Source organism: Camelus dromedarius, chromosome 24 (assembly GCF_036321535.1).
Source record: "Camelus dromedarius isolate mCamDro1 chromosome 24, mCamDro1.pat, whole genome shotgun sequence".
NCBI classification, from domain to species: Eukaryota; Metazoa; Chordata; class Mammalia; order Artiodactyla; family Camelidae; genus Camelus; species Camelus dromedarius.
The window spans coordinates 10,268,551-10,284,952 of NC_087459.1; the positions used below are offsets into that span (position 1 = coordinate 10,268,551).

The 16,402-nt window shown below is 52.7% G+C and overlaps 1 protein-coding gene across 2 annotated transcripts in view; it reads right to left on the reverse strand.

Annotated features, from left to right (window-relative positions):
• Window positions 1-2,380: 2,380 nt before the first annotated feature.
• SRL (sarcalumenin) overlaps window positions 2,381-16,402 on the reverse strand; it is a 34,857-nt gene continuing 20,835 nt past the window's right edge. The window contains exons 2-7 of one of the 2 annotated variants that reach the window (XM_064478401.1): window positions 14,102-15,022; window positions 12,175-12,276; window positions 10,995-11,090; window positions 8,201-8,317; window positions 7,214-7,447; window positions 2,381-5,608 (exon numbers count right to left, since the gene is read on the reverse strand). In XM_064478401.1, coding sequence (XP_064334471.1) covers window positions 4,797-5,608; window positions 7,214-7,447; window positions 8,201-8,317; window positions 10,995-11,090; window positions 12,175-12,276; window positions 14,102-15,022 — 2,282 coding nt within the window. In that variant the 3' untranslated portion in view covers window positions 2,381-4,796. Of the gene's footprint in view, window positions 5,609-7,213; window positions 7,448-8,200; window positions 8,318-10,994; window positions 11,091-12,174; window positions 12,277-14,014; window positions 14,080-14,101; window positions 15,023-16,402 lie in introns of those variants that run through there. The other variant, XM_031447663.2, reaches the window with a different exon arrangement.

Genomic DNA, 16,402 nt, shown 5'->3' on the forward strand with positions numbered 1-16,402 from the left:
ATGTTTCTTTTTTTTTGAGGGGGGTGGTATTTTGGTTTATTTAAATTTTTTTTAATGGAGAGACAGGATTGAACCCAGGACCTCATGTGTGCTAAGCATGCGCTCTACTGCTGAGCCCTACCCTCCCCTTCTCATGCTTCTTTTTCGTCGCCTTTATGGTATTCCAAAGAAAATTTCAAGTTTCCCTGGACTAGGAAAAGCATGAGCCTAATGTCACAGAAAGTGGAATTGGCTTGAAATGTCGTCTGGAGGCTCAGACTCTGGGGTACAAGTGCAAAGACCAGGGACCGCTGGGATGTCCTCCTAGGGCTGAACTGTCCTGGGTCTCCACCCTGGGTTGGGCATCCAGCTTCACCCCCTAAACACACATATCTGCCTGCACACATGCTCCCATGATCTGTAATCCACACATTGTTCGTGCAGTTACTTCACAGCGACACCCACCGACCTACCCCAGACATACCCATTCCCCCGGACCCTCTCCGCACAACACAGTGCCCACCCTTTTGACTCCCCTAAGGCCCACTCACATCTGCGCCTGCTGCCCAACATGCACCCATCCACACATGCATGTGTTTGCCCACCCCTTACACTCACAGCCACGTGAAACTTCCAATATCCCAGGGACACATACACATACACACTCCCTCCATTCACAACATCCCTCAAAGCATCTGCTCGTTTAGAATGGCCTTTGACTTTGCTTCATGCCTTTTGCATTTCTGTTTTTCTGTCCTCCTAACAGCAGGCAACGTAAAGGTAGTGGGATGAGGCGTGTGAAACCCCAGCGGGGCGGGTGTGCTATATTCACCTTCAGAGCAGACCTCTCCTGGGTAGGGAATTGGGTGGCACAAACTGCTGGCCATGAGAATGGCTCACGATGTATTGTACAGCAAGGGGAATAGACCCAATATTTTGTAATAACTGTTAAGTGAAAAGTAACCTTTAAAAATTGTATTAAAAATGTAAAATTTTTTTAAAAATCTATTTTATCATTTCTTTAAATTAAAAAAAGAAAACTTCACCTACCTTCCCTTTTCCAGGGAAAAGCTCCATATTCTCCCAGTCATGGGAAAACTCTGGTTGGAGTCACAGGCGGGAGGAGGGGGTGGCAGCAGCCTTAGCTGGGGCAGCTTGCTCAGTTGATCAGTCTGTGGACTGTGGGCCCCCTAATCAGGAGGAGGGCAAGGGAGGGACAAGGAGGCAATGAACCACATTGCCCTGAGATCAGCCTTCAACTTAGGAGACACCAGAGCAGGTGGCCTTGCACTGAATTCACTGAATTCAGCATCCTCTCCGGCTTGACCCCATCAGTGCTGGCGTGGGTTAACTCATACTCCCTTTTTGCTTATTCCCAACCTCCCACTAACACTCCCAGGGCCCACTTCTTTTCCTTTTGGAAACATGCTCACACAGAGACATTAAAGTGTGTTGAGAAGGTCACAGGATCAGAGTCAGGGACAGGTTTGGGTTTCCTTGAACACAGGTACCAGCAGGAAGCTAGGGTAATGCCATGGCGGCACCGCCTTCTGCAGAAGCCAAGGGGAGGCACCATCCTCACATTCAGGGCCGACCTTTGGCTCCTCACCTGAGCCTCCAGGTGCCAGGTGGGCAGCTGCGTGGCTGAGAGAGGGGACACAATGGTGTGACCACCTACCTGAGCCTCCTCTGAGAGATTTAGGGACAGAAGCTTCAGTAACTCCTACTAATGGGCTACTGCCTTGGAGGCCAGGGGAAATGACAAATACGAGTGCTGAGGAGAGAATGTGACTTCAGGTTTCCAATTATACAACAGGAACCCTAGTTTCGGAGCCAGCTGAAGGTCACCTTTGACACTGGGAGGCGAGAAGCAGGAGGGAGCTTCAGAAGAAGGTGCCTGGAAGGGGTCCAGCTCAAGGGCGGGCAATTTATAAATTTTCAGTCTATCTCTAAGAAACTTAGAAATTAGTACACACAATGAGAGAAGACGGGAGGATGGAGAAGCAGAGTACAGAGGATTTCCACGGCAGCAAAACTACCGTGCATGACACTATAGAGATGGACAGGTGTCATTACACATTTCTACGTGTCCAAACCTGTAGATGCACAACACCGAGAGTGAACGCCACTGTCAACTCTGGACTCAGGGTGACAGTGACGTGTCCTCAGTGTAGGTTCATCAATTGTAATGGATGTACCACCTGGTGGGGCGTTGATAATGGGGGAGGCTGTGCGGGGTTGGGGGTGCAGGGGATGTGCAGGAAATTTCTGCCTCCCTCTCAGTTTTGCCTTGAACCTAAAACTGCTCTTTAAAAAAACTGTCTTAATAAAAAAAACCAGGACACTCTACTAGATAAAAAGAAGAAAAAGAGATACACTGCTTGGAGACAACCAGACAGTATGAGGTGTTACAGAGAGATTGGAACTTTATTGAGACTTTCTCCCTGATGAACTCAGAATGGAAAGGGCAGTGGAAAGTTTCCGCTTTGGAGAGGAACAGCAACTGCTCAGGCACAAACATTTACAGATGCTCCTCCCAGGGGATCTCTGGATCCTGAATCTCCCCCCTAGTTCCCCACTGCCCCACCCCCCAACCCAAAGAGTCAGAATTCTGCTTGAAATCCACCTCCACAGAGTGGGGCACAAAACAGCGCTTAAAGCCCCAGCTGGTTGACTGACAGGCGTGCGGGCAGTTAGAGAGACGGGAAGCCAAGGAGTGAACCTTGGAGCAGGAGTAAGAAACAGAAAACGGATGGAAAAAAGACAGGGGGGAAAGGATCGCTGACGATGTCACCGCCCCCACCCCCAAAAAATGTAAATATTGTGTGAATGTATTCATCTCATTCCAGCTGCTTCCCCCAAAGCAGTGGTGACCTTATTAGCAGCTATAAAAATGCCCAGTTCTGCACTTTTTCTTTCCCCTTCTGCACTTGGAAAAACAGATATGCCACGGGTAGCTGAGAGCAAGAAGGGAGGGCAGCCCCTCAAGAGCATAAAGGATGCAGAGATGAGGAAGGGTTGGTTTTTAATGAGAAGGAAGCAGCTCCCCAGGCACTGGTCACCAGGCTCCTTGGATGCCCCTAGCAGACTTTTCTTCTCTGGTTGGCTCTGGCCTTAGAAACAATGTCCTGGAGGCTCTGGTCTCCTTGTGGGTGGTTCTGGGTCCTCAGCAAAGCCACAAGAGGCAGCTTCTGCTGCAGCACACACCGGAGTGTTAATAATTCCAAGAAACAGGAATTCTCGGATTACAGTTCTCCTGGTGGACCTAATCTGATCGCCGATTTGCTTCCACTGCGTAATCCTCAGGGCACCTCTCCCTCTGCCTTGTCTTCAGTTTCCTTCTGGTCTGGGTGACTCCCTGAGGCCAGTGGGTCCTGACCCCGGCCCCGTAGTGAAGTCCCCCGGGACAGCTCACTCCCAGGAGGGCCTGGCTCACTTGTCACTCAGCAGGAGGCCCTCTGGGCAGCTAGGCCAGGTCTCCCGGACTTACAGACTCTTCAGCCACTCACTCTCCATCAAAAGGCTTCTCCCCTCCAGCATCCTCCCTCCGTCCCTGCTGCCCCCCACCCAAGACGGCATGCCAGGTGGGCAGGACCCTCAGAGCCAGCTCTTCCTCTGTGCCCTCCGGCCTCTGTCATCTCCCTAATCTCTCTTGGAAGACGCAATACACACACATTCGCACTCATCGGTATTTGAAGCCAGGCTCCCCTGTGGCGCAATCAGTGGGAATTAGCATCAAGTTCAGGTGGGAACTGAAGGTCAGGCCTGGATTGCCACCAATACTCGGAGGCTGGTGCGGGTTCTGAGTCCCAGGAAATGACTCCGAGTTTCAAGTGCACATCAGGGAATGGAGAAGGGAAAGGAAAGCCATGTGATGAAAACCAGGAAGGAACGACCCTTCTGCCGAGTGTCTCCGCGGAGAAGTTGGGGCTACAGCAAGGAGCAAGGTCTCCACTGTCCCCTCTGAAACCCAAAGCCTTTGGGGTCTGAGTTTTCCAAGACATGCAATAGACAAAGACACACTGCAAACCAATTAACCCTCTGAGCCCTGCCAGGACTTTCACTGAAGTCGCTTCCAAGAAGTAAATTACCTGAATGCACGGAAGAGTCACCCTCCTCCTGGGGCTGAGAAAGGGACTGAGCTTCCCAGCTGGTTTAGAAGACGATGCCAGAGAAATGGCCAGGGTTGGGAGCAGGGGGCAGATCCTTCCAGCCAGGAACTCTTGTTCTCTCTTGGTGTTCTGGTGTCCTGAACCGCTCCCCGCCCCTTGTGAAAACAGGGAAGAGGGCCTGGGGGTAGGCTCAAACCCCAGGTTGATTCAGACCCAAGAGACTGTCTCCTAGGGAGTCAACCCAAGCTCAGGAGGCAGCTGAGGGCTGGGGAGCAACAGAGGACTGTGTGTGGAGGAGAAGACAGGCCTGTGGAACTCAAGTTTTCTCTGTTTTCCCAGCTTATAAGGGACAAAGGAATTTCAGCTGCTTTTAGCTTATTTGGCACTCATGAATTCAGTTTACCCTAGAATTTAGCTGCTCTCTGACCTTCCGAGATAAGGACCCAGGGAAAGCAGGTGCGGCCCGAAGTGCCTCAATCAGGCGCCGTAATTGAAGCAACAAGACAAGCAACGCGATAATTCACAGTTTCCACTTTCCTCCCTCCACCCACACCTTCCCCCACCACTGGCCTCCGTGAATCCCCAAATCTCCAATGCGTAATGGTTCTTGCCAGTGTGGCTCAAAGGGTTAACAAACCAGGACTTCTCAGACAGTTCAGATGCAAGCTCATTCACCAACAGGAACCCAAGGATGGCTGCGGCAACCTAGGGTTTCCTGTAGCGGTTCTTTGGGGTCTCGCCACACCCTGTCTTGTCACAGTTGAGAGCACCTGGATTCTTCCCCAGCCCCAGGCTTCCTAGGAGGGCAGGGAGCTCCTGGGTGATGGCCCGCTCAATCTTCTCCAGGAAGCAACCGCCCATGTAGGAGCACTGCTGGGACAGGAGCTTGAAACTGGAGATGGGGTTGATGCCAAAGAAGTCCTTATAGGCGTCACGGTTGGGAAGGTCAAATTTGCTGACGTTGGTCTTTGCCAGGATGGTCTTGAAGATGTAGAATTTATCAGGGTCTTCCACAATGTCCTTAAAGACCAGCTCTCCATCACTGAAGAAGGTCATTTTGTCCTTGTACGTCTGCAGGTAGCGGTCAACCAGGAGGGCATGAATGCGGACCCGGATGGCGTGCTGGCGGATGAAGGCGATCTTGTTCTCCAGCCTGTTCTCGATCACCTGGTTCAGGTCTTCCAGGAGGGAGATCTCTTCCTTGAGAAATAGGTCCTTGTGGGTGTCAGGCTTGTAATCGTGTGGCCAGAAGGAGCTGACGTAAACCCTGGGGGGCTCTGTGACGTTGATGAGCGGGGCCAGGCTCCAGAAGAGGGCCCCGTAGACCCTCATGAGCATCTGCGTGGCCAGGTTATCAGCTTTATTCAGGATGATCCTTATCTGGGATTCACGTCCCTTCAGCTGGCGGAAGAGCATTTCCAGCTCCAGACCCACGTCCAACTTGGTTGGGTCGAAGACGACAAAGATGAGGTCTGCTCTGTCAATGAACCACTGGCACACGTCATTGAAGGGGTAACCTTGGGAAGAAGGAACGAGAGGTCAGGTTGAGCCCCTCACACCTCCTTCCAGAACCATATCATTTCGTGGGTTGAAGGGAGTAAGAGCATCAGGGATTTTCTGGGTTTCCAAAGACTTTTTTTATTATTATTATTTTTTGTTTTTTAATGGAAGTACTGGGTATTGAACCCAGGACCTTGTGCATGCTAAGCATGCACTCTACTACTGAGCTATTACCCCAACAAAAACTTTTAAAGAATTAATTACATATCTCCTGCCCCTTGTCAACCCTCAACACATAACGACCTGATCCTTGTTTTAATCTGCAATGGAATCCAAGGCTTCAGGAAAGCAAAACACTTTTTCCAAACGGAGATTTTCCTACTGTCTGAAAAGATCTAGGGCAGCGGCAAAGATGTTGAAGGAGGAGGGTGGGCAAAGTTAAGTGGCAGAGCGCATGCTTAGCATGCATGAGGTCCTGGGTTCAATCCCCAGTACCTCTATTTAAAAAAAAAAAAAAAAAAAGATGTTGAAGGAAAGAAGTCAGAGAATTAGACGGAATGAAAGAGTAGGTGCAATACTTAGGCCACTAAGGCCTGAGCTGGAATCTGGGCTCTGCCACTGGCCAGCTAAGTAGGAAATGCTTCCATGCCTCTAGCATTTTAGCTACAAAATTACAAGACGAACACTAACACCTAAATTGATATAAAGATTACAGAGTTGCTATAAACATAGGAAAAGCACCCAAACTAAAACTGCCAGCCCGTCACGCAGTAGGTGTGCAATACATTTTAATTCCTTTAACTTATTTCCAAAATGAGAAGACTAGGAATACCTGTCTTGAATTTTTTTCTGTAACGATCAATCAATAATGCATAAAATTAGCCAATGCATTATTGGACTGCAATAAAGGTTAATTTATTATTATAATTATTAATGATAATATTATCACTAGCAATAAAACAGGGTCTGGTTATAAACAAATGAGAGTCATAACCATAAACTAAGATCCACCATCTGGACATATATTCCTACAAATGCCCTGTTATGACTCATCTCTGCAGATGGCTCTGGTCATGGTGATACTCAGTGCCCTGCGTCACAGCCTAGTGCCTGCTGGGCCCAAAGTGGCACTCCCCTGTCACCTGAAGGCAAGGAGGGCTTTGGAGAGTCTGCTACAAGCTGGTGCTGAAGCAGGCCTGGTAAAGCAGACACTGGGACTAGGAAGAGTTGAAGGTCAGGTTTAACCCAGATTCAAGTTAGCCAGAGGTCAAGTACACCTGGACCAGGATCCTATCAGTCCAGGGCCTTGATCATCCAGACAGCCTGGGCCTCCCAAAGACAGTTCAGCCCCAGCAAGGACCTGAAGGAGCTACTGACAGAGGAGGCCAGCCCTCCCGTAGGGAAAATTCTGCTGGCCTCCAAACCAGATTAGTCCTTGGGGAGGTAAAAGGATGAGGCATCCCACACTGAAGAGGTACCAGTGACAAGAAGGGGCTGGAAACAGAGAACGCTTCCCCTGGTCCCGGACAACGCTGGCGTCTCCCCCGTCTGCCTACCAACCACTGTCTACAACAGGTTTCTAAGACCAAGCTCGTGCTGCTCAGAAATGAGTGTTAAATTACCTCTTTCTTGCTGCTTGCGGTTCTCAATGATGCCTGGTGTATCCACAAAAGTGACCCGCTCCAGAAGTTTGTGGGGAACCTCAATGCCAATCAGCTTCTCCAGAAAATTCTGGCCAAACTTCTCAAGGGGCGAGAAGGAGCGGGCGCTGTCAGCAGCCATGACAATACCCTCGATGGTCTTCAGCTTGGGCCCGTGCATGAGGACCGTGAACTCGGAGGTGGTGGGCTCAGCACCTGCACACACGGGCACAAGGGTAAGGAACACAGTCATCTCTGGGCAGAAGACCCACATGGATGAGCAAGGTGCTCCAGGGAGGACGTGCCACAAGCGTTGGATACTGTGTTTGCTAAGCTAGTGGCTTCTGTTTTCAAACTGTGATAAAGTAGATGTAAATTTTACCGTTTTATCCACTCTTAAGTATACAGTTCAGTGGGACCTAGAATATTCACATTGTTGTGCAACCATCACCACCATCCATCTCCAGAACTTTCTCATCTTCCCAAACTGAAACTCGGTCCCCACTAAACACTAACTCCCATTTCCCCTCCACAAGCCCCTAGTAATCTCACCTGTGCTTTCTGTCACTATGAATTTGACTACTCTAGGGACACCATAAAAGTGAAATCAGACAGTATTTGTCCTTTTGTGTCTAGTTTATTTCATTTAGCACAACATCTTCAAGATCCACCCATTTTGTAGCATTTGTCAGAAATTTATTCCTCTTCAGGGCTGAATACTATTCCATTGTAGGGATGGGCCACATTTTGTTTATCCATTCAATCCATTCATCCACTGATGGATGTGTGGGTTGTTTCCACCTCTTAGCCATTGTGAATAATAACGCTGCTGTGAAAATAGGTGTAGCTACTGGTTTCTTGTATTTTCATTGTTCTACTGAAGACACCTATGAATGTTTTCATTTTTCACAATGCTTTTACATATAACCTTGAAATACCAGCAATTACACAAGAAAATCTCACTGATACCTGTATAGAGCTGGTAGCGAGTGTTCTCCAACCCAAGGAGGTAGTTTATCATGGTGGATTTGCCAACGCTCCACGGCCCCAGGAACAGCACCATTGGCTTGGAAGTGATTTCCCCATCTGTGGGCGGCAGGGATTAGAAACGAAAGTGAACTCACAAAGTTCCTCACTGCACGAGGTTCTTCACGCTGCACCCTAGAAAGTCTGTCACCGGGTCGTGGGGTTCTACACTGGACCAAAGAGCGTGGAGCAGTCAGCGGCACGTCTCTTGCTACGTAAGTGCGATGACGCAGCTAGAAGACCCGGGAAGACAGCAGGTGGGCAGTGCACAGATCCTCCACACACCAGCGCCAGAGAGGAGGGAACACACTGAAGTCAGCAAACACTGGTTTGGAGCTCACTCTGGGTGCAGCCTCCGGTTGAGATCTGAGGGAGAATCATTCATAATGGGAGAGGAGAGAGTTGCCACGTGGGAGAGGCTAAAACTCTGCGATCTCAACTGGTAACAGAACAAAGAAGATGAAAGAGGCTTATGTGGTCTTGGACCGTCTGGACTCGGGCGCTGCCTGTCCCCTGCCTCCCTCCCCTTAGCTGCACCTCCCGACACCCCACCTCGGGCTCAACCCAAGCCGGGCTCAGGGGCCTGTCTCAAATATCAGCCTCCCAAGTCCGTGACACATTTGCCAGTGTCCAAGACCAAGCAGTGACTTGGCAATCCTCATCCCCTGCTGGGGAGAACACCCCACTCCAATGGAGAAGAAAAAGCAGAATCCTCCAGTGTTTTCAAAACCAGCGGGCGGGGAGGGGAAGGTAAGAGGTTTCCCTACAGGCTGTGGTCTCTTCCTGCTGATTTACGGCCCCTCCCTGAGCCACCACACGCGGGGTCTGCCCCACACAACTTAGCACTAAAGTTCTCCAGACATCTCTGCCTCCATGAGCCTGGCACTCTATTTGTTTTTAATTTATTTAATTTCTCGGTCCAAAAATCTGAAGTGTAAAAACGTATACAGCAAAAAGTCTCCCCAACCTGGTCCCAGTCTGCTTGGCCATAACACCCCTTGTGTCCTTTCAGACACTTTAATGCACATGTAAGTGATGTCAGTAGAGACCATGTTCCCCATCTTTTTTGCACAAGTGTGTCTGCACCTTGCTTCTCAAGGGGCTGGTTTTCTTTCTCTAAGGCAGAACTAAGTCCTCGAAGACCAAGCTGGTGTCTCATAAGGGGAGGGCACATATGTATAGGGCCTGAAATTGGTACCAGGCCCTGCCCCTTCCTCCCCGCCTGTAAAGACACTCAGTCCTTCGCATTGCTGGGACAGGGAGGGTCAGGCAGGCTGCGGGCCGGGGAGGCAGGTGTCCCCAGTTATAGCTACAGAGAGCCTACAAAAAGGTTCTTTTCCCCAGGTCCAGGCCACACGGAGGGGCTGTGGACCTTAAAGCTCTCCAGGGAGACCACCACACGCTGGCTTTCCCTGCTGCTGTTCCCAATCTATGCAGCAGGGGGCATTACTGGCACACGTAGGAGGCTGCAGGTGAGGCACGGAGGAGGGAGGTTACACAAGAGGCTGAGGGGCGGGGCACACAGAGGGGCACCAGCACCCGGGGACGCCCTCCCCGAAGCCTCCTGGGCCCTCGCATTCTGAGAAGCAGGAGGATGCAAGAAACCCTAGAGGTCATCGTAAACCAGGGAACCGTCTTCTATTTAGGAGGAGAAAGTTACCACTCTGAATTCCAGCTGGGTGATCCTGGGTAGCCCAGCATTTCTCTGGGCCTCAAGGGTCCATCTTTTGTAAAGCAGGAATACTGTTCGCCCTATAACCCCCATCCACTGTACGGGCATGGAGAGCCCCGCAGGAAGCAATACAAAAACAGCCAACCAACATGCACAGAGCCGGTGCCACACCACTGACCATTCAAATGGCAGTTGAATATTGCCATCACTCACAGCTTTCCAAGACAAACAGCACTTTAAAACGGCATTGCTGCGGGGCAACCCGAACTCTAGCAACTGGGCGGCAACCTTCAAAATGTTGAATTGCAGCATTCCTTTTAAAAATTTATCCTACAAATTTACTTGGGTAAAATATGTAACAATTACAGTAGAGTTTGTAACACTTTAAAAAGGGAACACTCAGTGGTCCATCAGCAGGGTAGTATCATTTAGGGGGGTGCATTCACAAGGAACAGAAAGAGCAGTGGTGTGGTGTAATTTCATCTTTGTAAAACGAATGAAAAGATGCACTTGTATATGCTCATGTTTGCAGAGGAAAGTCTAGAGGTGTTCACAAGAAACTATAGCAGTGAGTGTCTCTTGGAGTGGAATTAGGTCAAGAAAGGGATTTTTACTTTTCAATTTATACTGTTTTGCACAGAATTTGGGGGGGCAAGAAGTATACCTTATTTTTATTACTTTGAAAATCAATTTTTAAAAGAATCCAGACCCAAGGGAAGTCAACTGGAGAAGCCATAAAAAGGAGGGAAGGATTCCAGGCCAACCAGGGGAACGAAAGACATGATCTGTAAGTGACTGGGGAGCTCTTGGGGGCTCCTGGGCACAGAAGGGATGGAAGTTGGCATCCCCGTCCTTGGGAACCAAAACTGCACTACGTGGCATGAAGGTTCACGGATCAAATGCTCTCCATGAAGCCTTGTGCAGATTAAAGGCACACCTTGAAGGGATGGTCCATGCCACTGAAGCCTCTGCCCCTCCCCGAGAACTCAGGAGAACTCCCCTCATGCACGTTGGGGAGTGCGGGCGGCCAGAGGTGCAAGCCCGACCTCTGGACACCAGGGGTACCTGTGATCTCGTGCTGCCGAAGCTCATTGTACTTGTAAGACTGCTCCAGGGGCTTGATGGACGAGTGGTAAATCTTTCGAAGCCGCTGCAGCACCACTGGAGGCAGAGAAAGGTGAAGGGAGAGCGTCAGGCAGGGGCGCTGTGGGGTGGGGCGGCCAGCTGCACCCCTGTGGACCCGGCTCACTCCCCAGAGCAGCTCTGGCCCCGTCTGGTGGGGAGCAGGGGCGGGCTCCAACCTGGGCTGTGCATCAGCATTCCTGGGGCGGGAGATGGGGGTGGGGAGCAGGTGCACGTCCCAATCCTCAGAAATCTTTAAACCAGAAGGCATCCCCCTACCCAACCCTGTAAGCCTCCGGAGCTTTTTTCTTTCTTTCTTTTTTAACCTAATCCTCTTTTCCTTCCCCTCAATAGTATGTCCAGAAGCACCACCTCACCTAGCTCTGCAGCTAACTGAAGACTCTTCCTACTGCAGACGGGAACCCCATCTCCTTCTCTCGGCCAGTACCTCTACTTGCCTTAGGTTTAAAGGGCAAGAAGGCATGGCAGCCCCAGCCCCACAGCCTTCACCGCATCCCCGGTGCCCCTGGGAGTATTCAGACATCCCAAGCATCTTCTTGGGATAAGGGGTTCATGGGGTGAGGCACAGAGAGGGAGGAACATGGAGCCACAGAGGGTCAGGCTTTCCGAACCACCCCCGTGGACGCCCCCCAGCCAGCTATGTGCCCTAGCAAACCCCTGCCTTGCCTCCAGGTTTCATTAGCTCATTGACTAAGAGGAAACAGTAAGCCTTGTTGAAAGCCTTGGGTTATTATGAGGATGAAATGAAATACCGGACATGAAAGGGCTTTATAAACTGTAAAAATCAAAGCCAACGTGATAAACTCTCATTAACAACCCTCTCAGCCACGACTTGGAGCCTGGCACTGTCCCCAGGCGGCAGCACTGGAATTTGCCCTCCACCCTACCACTGGTCCCTCTGCTTAGATCGCCTTTCCTCCTCCTGGCCAACCCAAGTCTTCGACACTGCTCACGGAGCCTCTTCCATGAAGCCCCCCATCTCCAGGGCGCTCCTCCTCCCCTGGGTGCCTGCCAGCGTCAGCTGTAGCCTTGGAGGTTCTGCCTGGCCACTGGCCACGGGGCACCCCCAGCCCAGCCCTGCCTGGCTCCTGCCTCTGGTTACCAGAGAAATCATCAGCTGGCTTGTCCTCATTCAGCATCAGAGTTTTCTCGATGTGGGAACGATCCCTCAGCGGGGCTTCCTCACTCACGTCCTCCACCTCTTCTGGGGAGAGAAGCAGAGAGCAGGGTTAGGGCAAAGCTAGGAGCCCGAGGCTTCAGGCTCCCTTGAGATGGGCCAGGACGGGGCCGTGAGGAAGTGTTACACGAAGCCTCACCAGGTTCAACTGAATAGAGCTTTGTTTCTAAGACGGACTTTGAAAATCCAAACTCAACTTCTGTTAAGCTCTGCAATCTATTTTATGTACTCAACAAAAGTAGACTGAGCACCTGCTATACATGCCAAGCACAAAGCATTGTGCTGTGAATGCCGTGGTGCCCCCAGACCAAGCCAGCTCTGCCCTTGAGTTTTCTACAGTCTGTCCCCAGGGATAGGGGAGTGAAATCACCTGGAAAATAATATAATTACAGACAATGATGTGGCTACGGAAGGAAAGATTTCAGAAGCTAGGCAGGCCTAAGAAGTGTGCTTACGAAGTCTTAAAGGGACAGTCTTAGGATGGGCAGTCAGAAAACTTTCCGAGGTTTGCCTGTGGGCTGAGATCTGAGATGAGACAGGAGACATGAGTGGTTAATGGGAGACTGCATTTCGGATTCTAAGAAAACCACTGGCCTGATCAAGGGAGGATTTTATCAGGAAGTCCTGGGAGACAGGCAGACTGGGGAGGGGGATTCAGCAGGGGGGCTGTGTCGCTGCTGGCCCAGCATGAGATGCCCGTGATCATCTGAGGCTCCTGGGGAGGGGTGCTCACATTCCAGGGCCTCTATTACCACAGCCGTTTCTACCTGGGCTAATTGCACAGAGGATTTTTGGTGATAGAAGGATGGACAGTGGGGCAGAGGGAGACCAGCTCCATGAGGGGTGGGAAGCAGAGAAGAATCAGTATGCCTCCTGCAGCACCTGGGGAGAATGATTCTTTACTCGGCCAGACCCAGAACAGGGGGGAACGGGGAAAGGGGAGGGGCTTGATGACTGAAGGCCCTCCCCCTAACGGAGTGTGCGAGTACCTGACAAGTGTGGAAACCAAGTTCTGCAAGGAAACCTGCGTTAGAAGGTGAAGATTGACCCTAGCGCCTCCATCCTATAAGCCAGCTTTTGGTCCAGGCCAGTGAACTCGGTGGACAAGGCCACAGAGGGTGCTGGCCACCCCTAGCATGCAACACACCTCCAGTATTACCCAGTAGTTTTGGCCCTGCCCACTCCCCCCTCCCTGTCCCCAGGCCCTGAGAGACGGGCTGCTGCTGCTCCAGGTGGACATCTGCAGGACATTAGCGTCACTGCCAGCCTAGATTTCTTATCAGATCCTGACCGCGGTCCCAGTTTACCCAGCCTATCATGGTCTAGTCTTCAAGGAAAGAGCCCAGGTGCTAGCCCACCAATGTGGTCCCCTCGTGCCTGCTCCACCCCCCAGCCTGCCTCCAGGCCTCAAATCCTGCCGCTATGTCCCTGGCCCTTTGGGATAAGGCACTGGTTCGCGGTAAAGTGCACTGAGGGACCCTAACCAGTAAGTTTCTGACGTCCTAACTCAGAAGCAACCAAGCGCCTCTGGATCCTCCAAGGGCGCGGACTCTCACTGGGTCCCTCAGAACTGGGGATAAGTGGCTGATGAGCAGCCGGGAGCACCCCGAGGGCCGGGCACCCCGATGGGGCCGCAACCCTGCAAACCCGGGGCTGGCTGGGGACCCTCCTGCCCCGCGGGTCCCTGCCTGTCCCCCTATGCACAAGACTTCCGGGAGGACCGCGGCCGCTGGTAGCGCCCCGAGCAGCCCTGGGAACCCCCTACCCTGAGGCCCCGACTCCTCGGGCTCCCGCGCCTCCGCCCCCCGGGGCTCCGTGTGCGACTGCTCCTGGGTCGGTCCGGCCCCCTCACCCCCGCGGCTCGCGCCTCCCGCTGCTTCTTGGGCTTCCCCGGCTTCTTCCTCCGAGTCGCCTCCTGCTTCTTCCGAACTAGCCCCGTCCCCGCTGTCCTCTTCGGATTCTTCCTGGGATAGAACTCCTTCTTCTTCCTCGCCGCTGCTGTCTTCGCCCCCCTCTTCTTCGGAGGAGGCTGCGTCCAGCTGCTCCTCGGGCATCCCCTCTCGGGGGCGGTCCTCCTGGGGGCCCCGCATCTCTGCGCCGGCGTCCGAGGCTGGGCTGGAGCTGGGCTCCGCCTGGTCTTCAGTCCCCTCCCTGGCTTCTGCGTCCACGTCCGCGGCTCCATCTGGCACTTCTGGCTCCTGACCTGGCTCTGGGCTGCCCACCTCTTCTGTCTCGATCTGTGTGCCAGGAGAGGGCCCTGCGTCTTCAGGTTCCGAGGTCCCCTCTGCTGCTCCCTGTGCGGGGTCGTCGCGAAGGGCCTCCTCGGCGTCCTCGGGGCCCACGCCACTCCCAGCCTGTCCTTCCGCCTCCCGTCCTGGGCTCTCTCCAGAGCTGAGCTCCGGCCCCCCATCCTCCCCCGGCTCCAACTCTCCTTCTGGGGGAGGGGCGCTCGCTCCCAGGGGGCCCGCATCCTCCTCCCCAGGCCCGGCAGCTTCCCCGAGGGGAGCGGACTCCGAGGCTGAGGCATTGGAGGGGCTGGCTTCGGAATCAGAGCCCAGGCCGGCGTTGGCGGTGGAGCCCCCTGCGGCATTCTTCTCCGAGCTCCCAGCCTCCCCGCCATCTGGGGGGTGAAGGAGCAGGTTCGTCTCTCCAAGGGCCGCCTCCGCCTGAAGGGTCCTTTCCTTCTCCTCTAGACTTGCGTCTCCAGCAGAGAAATGATTCTCCAACAAATGGTCAACATCTTCTGTGCCACCCGAAGCGGAAACCTGCGGTTCTAGATGATTAGAACACGATTGGTCAGTGTCAAGGGGTTGGCACTCACGTTGCTTCTCAAAAACGTCTAACTCAGCCTAGCTCCTGTCTCCAGGAGAGTGGTGTGAACCTGGAGTGCGGTGGGGCACCTCCCTCCCTAGTCTTCATAACCGCCCTGGAGGGCCAGCAGAGGCGGTGCTATACCCTGCCTCCCTCCTGATGGCAGCTGTGGCGCGGGAGAGCAGCTGACCCACCCCAGAGCCCCGCCCCTGACCCTGCCTCTCCAGCCTCCTCGGAGGGATGGAAGTTGGGCGTGCCCTTCCAGCCCTTCCTCAACCTTGCTGGCTGGCACGTGCATCCTGGCTCACGGGGAGATCTTTCCAAGATAGGGCAGATGCATGTCCACACCACCCCTTGTCACTTCCTAGAGTCATTAACCAGCGTGCTTTTTATGTTGCTATCAGCAAAGGAGTGAAAACAGGTGTGTGCCGGCCAGACCCTCTTAGGTTACGGGCAGAGCACTTTGGGGATTACTTGTGGCTCTCAACCTTATTAAGTCACACATCCAATTCTGTCCCCTTAAGGGCAGGAATTTGCTGGCCTCTCTACCTTAGATTAGAGGGGACATGGCCTGAGAAGGAGGAGATACCCAAAACGGGAAGGCCTGGGCTCCCCGGTAGCCTTAGCCAACCCCTTGGGAGGGGATCCCCTTCTAATGGCCGATAGCTTTACCAGGAGAGCTGAGGGCACAGGGAGAGCAAGCAGAGGGAAGGTAGGTGCCTAGTCTGTAACAGACACCTCTGTCAAGGGATTAGTGTGATTTATTTGGACAGTGGTGTCAGAAGGGAGGGTTGGACCTAACTCTTCTGCCCCCTCCCACCCAGGCTGCGACCTGTTTAAGGAGGAGGGAACATCGCCAGCGCATGGGGGTGAGGGGACCATGGGTGCCCTGCCTCGGGGTACCTGAGATGCCCCTGGGTATGCCTTGACTCACAGCACTCTTTGAAGCAGCAGCACACCACCTCTCTGCTGAGTACAGACACCTCCCCTCCCAGGCCACAGCCTGGTAATCCCAGCTCTGCCTCCCACGAAGAAAAGCCCCTTCCCTTCTGCCTCCAGGTACCCACCCCCTTGTTCCCTGAAACCTAAGGAGTTCCTCCAGGAGCCAGGGACAAATCTTTTCTCCTTAATCCCCACAGACACAACCTGCTTTCAAATTCAGAAGGATAGGAAGTTTGGGTGCCTTTTATTATAAAGGAGCCTGTATGTTGATATAACACTTCTCCCAGTGACCTTCACATCTGTGACCGTATTCACCTCTCTTATTACTGTCAGCCAGTTTTCAGAGCTGAAGGTCTGAAGAAAGTCTTTGATTCACCCAAGACACCAGGTGTCTAGTGGG